We start from the raw sequence: 7,328 nt of genomic DNA, 5'->3' as shown, positions 1-7,328 counted from the left end.
CGCGCTTTCAGCGCCAACTAGCGAAAATACCGCAAGACTTTTTTGACAACCTAATATATGAAGATATTACTAACAGAGGAGGAAATATTTATAACTGAAATTATTTTTTTTTTTAATTTTTAATAAATCAAATATTAACGAGAACTAAAAATTTAAGTTGAAACAAAAAAAATACTTTTCTTATAAAAAATTTGAAAGCCTAAGTGCATCTATTCTAATGACCAATAAAACGGCACCTGTTTTTGAGTAGCTTTAAGAAAATTATGTATTTGTGATATATTAATTAAGTTCGGAAAGAATAGTTTCCTGATAATAATGTGTCCTTGCTTGGAAAAAGAAATCTCGTAAATAAATTCATTAGTCCCCTTATACCTGATTAACTTTTTCGAGACTCTAATTTATAAAGGTATTCGAAGCTCCAGTTACTTTTCTCTCAATATTTAAGTTGAATCTCTTTGGTTGAGTATAAAATTTTGTTAATAAACTTCCTATTGGTTTTTATTTATTTATTTTTGGTTATGGAGCAAATTAGTCACAGCTAAAAAGTTTCTATTCTAACCGCTGCACTAGAGTTGTGAATAGGCTTTCGAATGAGAAGAAGAAGAAGACGCAAACAGTCGCTGATTTTCGCCGAAATTCGTCACTCATATTCAAAGCATAAAGTCAGAGAAAAAGAAGTTCAAAGCACTTTTCGGACTAGATTACAAAAAGAAAACAAAACAGTGATTTAACAACATTTTCGCTTGGCAAGTATATTAAAAAAATCTAATTTGAAATGGAAGGAGATTCAAATGAACATAGTGCCTCGTCCGCGGTGGAGATATCACCAAAAGGGGTAATAGAGGCTAGTGATGGACTTGTAGAATCATCGTCGGCGGTAAGTGAAAGCGTGTCAGCGAAAAAGATTGATACGGTTAATGCTCCAAAAGAAACGACTGAAAGCGAGGCGGTAACGGAGGAACAACCGCCAACAAAGCGCCCCAAATCTGATTTAGACGAAGAAAGTGGTTTGGGGAATGTCTCCACCACTTCTATAGCAGGAACTGTATCAGATAGAGTTGCGTTAAAGCCGAAAGATTTTACTTTGGATACAGAAGTTTTGAATAATGCACAACCGCGCAAATTCCAACGCATCCCTATTTTTATTGCGGACTATCACAATGATGTGTTAGAATTTATATATCGTTGTTTGGCCACTCGACACCTGCCGTTGGAGAATAATATACTAATACATTTTGATTCGCATCCTGATATGGTTATATCACGAGAAATTCCAGCTAGTGCTTCTTATGACAAGGAAACCATGTTGGCAGAGCTTAGCATTGAAAATTGGATTATGCCGGCTTGCTATGCAGGTAAAAATGTAATTATTTTTGAAAAATATGTATTGCTAATTTTTATTTTTAGGTCACTTCAATAGAGTTATTTGGTTGAAAAATTCTTGGTGTCAACAAATTCCTATAGGTAAATACAGCTTTAAGATTGGCCATAAGAATGATAAAATTAGTGTAGATTGCCCGCTTGATTATTTTATATCTGAGGGTAACTACTGTGATACAAAAGAGTTGCTGGATACGCGCAATATGGAACTGCAAGTAATTAATGTAGATACTTCGAGTAGCAGTGCACCAATTGACACCGCACAGTTCATTAAAGAGGCAGATGGACCAAATTTTGTATTAGACATTGATTTGGATTTCTTCAGTACTTCCAATCCATTTTTAGAAATTTATAAAGATGCAAATTGTTATGAACAACTCACAGATATTTTCCACTTTGAACCAGAAGTCAAAGACTGTGGTGGCACAACTGAGCGACGCAAATTGCAATTGGAAGCACTAAAAAAGATATTTGAACATTTGGAAGAAACAAGAACGTTGGATGGTCTAACACCGGCCCCTGATCCGAACATTATTGCGCCAGAGACTTATGCTCGCATTGAGAATCTAGCAAAATCACTACAGAAACATTATGCAGACGATGAAATAGACTGGCTGCTAATATATGATTCAGGTAGTACAACCGATACAAATGGATTACCACACCACATTAGCACATCCAAAGAATTGGAACAATATATCGGACAATTTAAATGTTTATTACAAAATTTACCCACTCCGCCGGTGCTCATAACAATGGCTTGCTCTGCCGAAGATGATTACTGTCCCAAACATCAAGTGGGAGTTATTCAAGAAAGAGTATTGGAAGTGTTGCGAGAAGTCTTTGGGGATCGTTTGCATGATAAACCTATACTTCATTATTTGGACGAAGAATGGGATGTAATGCAGTTGTAATCCGTTAATTTGGGATTCGATGGCTGTGCTAAAGTGTGCGTACACTTTAAGGAATCGGCACTATTCATGGCTGCTGAGTTCGTATAGTTCCACCATTGCAAATTAACATATGAAACACTACTCTAAGTAAATGTGCATACGTAGTTAAATATGTTTAATGGCTAGGCTTGTCCCATACGCCATTTGAACAAACTATGAAAACTTATTACAGTGTACGCACTGTGCACAATTTATACGTAGTTGTAAGAAATGATGTAGTAATTATAGTATATTATTTTTTATTTAAAAGTCAGACATATGTACTAATAAATATTTAAAAAATTATTAATATAAATGATATCAGAACTATTAACTAAGTAAATATAAATGTATGCTATCAAACTCGAAGAAATTAATTAAGTATCAAACAACGCACGATTCAATAAAGGAGCTTTTATAGCTCATTTTATCGAAGAATAGTTTTATTTGTTTAAAAAATAGCCAGTTCTTAGAAATATATTCGGCAGATAAATAAGCTCTTTAATCTACAATGAACCGCTACGTATTGCTGTCAGTTAATTGTTGAAATGGCAAAAATATGGCTTTCATTTATTTCACTCTTCTGAGTGAATTTCAATTTTATAGCCACAAAAGCTTGGCGCATTACTCCAGACACTAGCATTACTTATGCTGTACTAAGTATGCTTAAAGTAGATACACATATACGAATTGTGTGTGTGTGTGTCCTTTACTCTGTCCACCCTTAAATCGCTGACCATTCGTGGCGTTGTAAGGTGCTGACTTTGTTTGGATGTACTATTGGGGACCCTATCGTGTTGCACAAAGTTTCTGTGCCAACAACGGAGCAGCACGTGAGAGCACAATCACCTTTGGCGAGTGTTTTCGTTCTTTTTTTAACATAAGTATGAATGGATAAGTTTGGACGATAAGTTTCATCTTTAAGTTGGTTAGTTGTAGGTTCATTATTGTATCAGCAGGTTCTGTCGGAATAGCTGGAGCGGTAAGTAAGGCATATTTTTTGGTGATCAGAAGTGTAACATATTTATTGTGTTATTTCAATGCATTAACACAATAATTTAATTTTGTAATACATTTTGGGTTGTAGCTTAAAAAAAGTTTAAAATAAATTTAATAAAGTTTCCGTGAATTTAGTGCTAATATTAATTATATAGCATTAAAATTTTGTTTACATACATATTTACGGGATACATATTTAGTAGTTCAAGTACTACTTATGGACGTGCTATGCTTAAACATAAATACATATCTAACACTTGTACATCTGAATATTCAAACAGAAAAAGTAGAATACTAACCTAGAAAATACCGTTAGCAACCGCTGGTTAGCTACGCGTTCCTTTTAAATTCACCGGCAAAACAAAAAATTAAACATATACATACATATGTATATGATTGCGCCCGAACGTAGTTCAAAGGGAGCAGCCCCTTGCGGCCCCAACTCCACAACCTTTTGTTGTTAACGAAAGCAAAACGAAACAACTGTCCACTTTCTATACAAACAATTATTTTCAAGGGCGCCCAGAACAGAACTGAACAGAAAAATTTTGTTTTATACTAATTTATTCCTTAATTTAATTTAATAAAATTAAATGTGTCGAAAATGTATCCGAAACGTTTGCTTGTTAAAATAGAATTTCAGTTACATGCGGTAAGCAGTTTCACTAATTATAAATTCGTGAACAAATGCAAGCAAATATTTATTATAAAAATAATTATTATATGTACAATTTGGAATACACTATTACCGTTATTTAGGTGACTTGTCCCGGGGTGTGGCTTTGTACACATGGTTATTTGGAGGTTACTATCAAAACATTGGGTTACTTTTTTCGTACCGGAGCTATGGAGCCACGTTTCCCCCTGCTCTGCCATGACAAATTCAGTATGGATGGCTACTTTAAGTCTGTCGGCTCACGGAATGACCTGGAACGCGTGTTAGCCGCTGAGCAAATGGAGATAACGCTTTGGCAGAACGGGCGACGCATGGCGTTCTTTATTGGTAAACTGGCCGATGTAATGAAATCAGATATACCTAAATTGTCCTGTGAACACAATATCAATGTACAACTTCTGATGAAAGCCACGCCAGCATTTCCGGTAATTAAAAAAAAAAAAACATTTATTTTATAAATCATTTCCCAAAATGTGCCACTGGGTCTTCAAGGGAATTATTGCACCTAAAGTGGAGTTAAGCGCGCATATAGGTGTTCAGGACCGTCCACAACGGGATGAGGAAAATGAAAAATTTGTACATCAGTCTGACAACAATATAAATTTGAAGAAACTAGAATTTGAAGCTAAATGCAAACTAAACCGGCACACTCAGCAGTCACTATCTCCCACAAATAATTGTTTTAACTATTTGGAAGAGAAACGACGTCAGCGACCAGTTTGCCACCTGAAAACAAATTGTGGCAGTGGGTGTGTATTTTCACTTAGTATTTTATACTTATGTATTACATGCATTTGACTACGTTTCGCTCACAAGGTTTTCAAAGAAAAGTAGTGTTTTTCCTTGCTCGAATGCGCCAAAGTCATACAAAATAGATGCAGTGTCAGGTCAAAACAGCGAACGTCGCCTTTCAACAGATTCTAGGTGATGTATCCTTTTTTACATTTGCATACCGATTTATAAATCTTCTTTTTAGTAATTTCAGTAATACTAGTTCGTACAATCTCAGCCAAGTTACGCGTATGAGTAGTCCCTCACAACAATGTCATTCTATTTGCACAGTTTCCTCGATATCAGCGCCGGACGACCACCTGCGTCGATGTGAGACCTGTCAATCGTACCGAAAAGTGTTCTATAGCAAATATTATACAAATTTACACACACAGAGCTACTGAATACAAACTGATGTTATGATGTTAGACATATTTTTTATTCACTTATATAAAAACTACTTTCCAGATTTTGAAGTTCGCACTTTTTTAGTTAATGCTTTAACTTTCTGTTCTATTTTTCTATATCGTTTAGTAAAATTTATTTTACAAGCTTGTGGAATTGTCCATATGGAGCGTGGCTCATCAAACGAATTCGGCAAAGTCCATTTGTCCAAATGCCTTTGCAATCAATAGTATGAATAAATTGTATGGCACAGCTTTACCCGATGCTGTGGCTGGTAAACGACCCCGCAATCGTATGCAAACACGTGCTATGTCGCGCAAAGTACTATGCACCTCTGGTTCAATGGGTATATGTAGGCAGGTTAAGGCACCATATAACCACGTACCTAACCACGCATTTGCATCTGTGAGATCTAATATGGCCGGTTTCATATTTTCATTGCAACCGGCACTTGAAGTCGAAGGCATTATGTCGTCCTCTGAAGAAATGTTTTCCAAAACTACTTTCTCTTCACCAACACGCAGCCAATCACAAATAAATTCCAAAAGTTGTTCTAAGGTGCGTTGGCTGAAGCGCAAAATTGTTTTTAGGTATGGTGGATTGTCGTGACAGAATTGATGCCATGCAATTGGATCAGCTATTAATGGAGGTTCCAGCGTTTGGTCGTATCGTTGTCTGTGCAGTTCTAAACGTAGAAGCACTATTTTCTCGCGCGTAGCTTCAAAATCTTTAATCTGATAGTCCTTCCACTCTTTTGTAGGCAGTATTCCGTTATAAGCGATAGATTTCAAAGGTTCCTTTAAGTATACTTATATATTAATCACTTCATTAAATAAATAACATAAATAATGCACTTACGTCTTCATCTTTGAAATTTTCGGCCAAAGCAGCGGCAGTTCTATTCTTTTTACACTTGTTCGGCTCCCGTACCATTACAGCTGGGCAATTTTTTCGTTCATACAACATATGCATAAGATATTCATCGCCGTCTTTTGGTGCTACAGAGGGATCGAAATTAGGACCGGGTTCTCGTATTTCTAAAGCCTTTTATATTTGATACATAATTGAAACGTAAGCCAAGCATTGAGTATTATAACCTTATACCTGTTGTTGAAATGTTTCCATTGGACTACCACCATTGACGGTAGTATCCTCAGTTGTTTCTTTATCGGTATTGTAGATATTTGATTTGCGCTTTTGGTTTCGATCCACTTCATACAAAATGTCCTTCTTGGTGGTCATGATTGCAAAATTGTCTGAATTCAAATTATCACCGAATGTAGAAGCAAATCGAAATCAAAACAAATGCCGCAAATGTTTAATAAATACAATCCAACTGCCTAAATCCTGAGGGTTGCATGCAGGAGCAAGTGCGGCCAATCCCTATAAAGTGGAAGTGCTACCAAAACAAGTTTGAATTATTTAAAATTTAAATTAATATTCTATTTAATATACGATCATAATTTATTTATGCTTTACGGAATTTAATTTATTTGTATATTTTTATGAGGTAAAAAGAAATGTAAACTGTTTTGAAATATTATTATTCAGAAAATATAATTAAAGTGAATATAAAACAAGTTACAAGAAATAAAAATATGTGCCAGCATACATGTATATAAAATTCTTCAATGAGTAAAAGTATAATGTTCGGTTGTTGCTCTGCTTTAAATCTAATACTGTTGCGAATTTACTGCTTGCTAGTTTACTTTACTAGGTTCGTACCTCTGGATTGACAAATAAAACCAAAAACCGTTTAATTCAACAAAATCTCTTTATTACGTAATTTGTCTACACTATAGCAGTTTAATCTTAGCACTGGATGATCACGTTGGCGCTGCCACGGCTTATATAGCCACACACTCCTCGCTGACGCCAAAGTCTCCTTCTAGAATATTGCGTCTGGCAATTATAAGAACATAATGCTATACGGCGCCAAATGCAGCTATTGTTTAAGTAGACAAGCAGACAGCTGCGGCGCCAAACGCGGCGCCCAATGTTTATAATAAGGGATGCATATAGCAATACAAATACCAAACTTAATACTACTTTTGTAACATTGCCCTCCACTTAAGCCTAATCGTCCCGATTAGGTACAAATCCTCTTGAACCAAATGGGGCGAGCCTCTCCAAGTGTACTACTTTCATTTTACATCGTGCTTTTC

At 35.6% G+C, this 7,328-nt stretch overlaps 3 protein-coding genes across 4 annotated transcripts; 2 read left to right on the top strand and 1 right to left on the bottom strand.

Moving 5' to 3' along the window:
- Window positions 1–604: 604 nt before the first annotated feature.
- LOC105222443 (UPF0489 protein C5orf22 homolog) lies at window positions 605–2,752 on the top strand. Its single transcript, XM_011199788.4, has 2 exons — window positions 605–1,355; window positions 1,408–2,752. The coding sequence occupies exons 1-2, from the start codon at window positions 776–778 to the stop codon at window positions 2,292–2,294; spliced, it is 1,467 nt and encodes a 488-aa protein (XP_011198090.2). The 5' UTR covers window positions 605–775; the 3' UTR covers window positions 2,295–2,752.
- Window positions 2,753–2,890: 138 nt separating this feature from the next.
- On the top strand, window positions 2,891–5,193 carry LOC105222422 (uncharacterized). Of its 2 annotated transcripts, none has more exons than XM_029549133.2 (5): window positions 2,891–3,294; window positions 4,071–4,412; window positions 4,480–4,736; window positions 4,804–4,911; window positions 4,964–5,193. In XM_029549133.2, the coding sequence occupies exons 2-5, from the start codon at window positions 4,158–4,160 to the stop codon at window positions 5,160–5,162; spliced, it is 819 nt and encodes a 272-aa protein (XP_029404993.2). In that variant the 5' UTR covers window positions 2,891–3,294; window positions 4,071–4,157; the 3' UTR covers window positions 5,163–5,193. The 2 variants fall into 2 exon arrangements, with proteins under 2 accessions (XP_029404993.2, XP_011198057.2); XM_011199755.4 differs by lacking the exon at window positions 2,891–3,294 and adding an exon at window positions 3,806–3,963.
- LOC105222435 (protein Gemin2) lies at window positions 5,176–6,690 on the bottom strand. Its single transcript, XM_011199777.3, has 3 exons — window positions 6,268–6,690; window positions 6,022–6,207; window positions 5,176–5,960 (listed from the first exon to the last, which is right to left on the bottom strand). Exons 1-3 carry the CDS (start codon window positions 6,403–6,405, stop codon window positions 5,343–5,345), a joined length of 942 nt encoding a protein of 313 aa, XP_011198079.2. The 5' UTR covers window positions 6,406–6,690; the 3' UTR covers window positions 5,176–5,342.
- Window positions 6,691–7,328: the final 638 nt, after the last annotated feature.

This window comes from Bactrocera dorsalis, chromosome 5 (assembly GCF_023373825.1).
Source record: "Bactrocera dorsalis isolate Fly_Bdor chromosome 5, ASM2337382v1, whole genome shotgun sequence".
NCBI classification, from domain to species: Eukaryota; Metazoa; Arthropoda; class Insecta; order Diptera; family Tephritidae; genus Bactrocera; species Bactrocera dorsalis.
The sequence above is the reverse complement of the archived record's forward strand: the minus strand, read 5'-3'. Positions and strand labels throughout refer to the sequence as shown.

Excerpts from the sequence above, each read along its gene's own strand:
- LOC105222443 (XM_011199788.4), top strand. The coding sequence starts at position 776 with ATGGAAGGAGATTCAAATGAACATAGTGCCTCGTCCGCGGTGGAGATA. Across the intron at positions 1,356-1,407 it reads TATGCCGGCTTGCTATGCAG|GTCACTTCAATAGAGTTATT; the intron begins GTAAAAATGTAA and ends TTTTATTTTTAG.
- LOC105222422 (XM_011199755.4), top strand. The coding sequence starts at position 3,916 with ATGTATCCGAAACGTTTGCTTGTTAAAATAGAATTTCAGTTACATGCG. Across the intron at positions 4,413-4,479 it reads AAGCCACGCCAGCATTTCCG|GGAATTATTGCACCTAAAGT; the intron begins GTAATTAAAAAA and ends TGGGTCTTCAAG. Across the intron at positions 4,737-4,803 it reads AAAACAAATTGTGGCAGTGG|GTTTTCAAAGAAAAGTAGTG; the intron begins GTGTGTATTTTC and ends TTCGCTCACAAG.
- LOC105222435 (XM_011199777.3), bottom strand. The coding sequence starts at position 6,405 with ATGACCACCAAGAAGGACATTTTGTATGAAGTGGATCGAAACCAAAAG. Across the intron at positions 6,208-6,267 it reads TGGAAACATTTCAACAACAG|GCTTTAGAAATACGAGAACC; the intron begins GTATAAGGTTAT and ends CAAATATAAAAG. Across the intron at positions 5,961-6,021 it reads AAAATTTCAAAGATGAAGAC|GAACCTTTGAAATCTATCGC; the intron begins GTAAGTGCATTA and ends GTATACTTAAAG.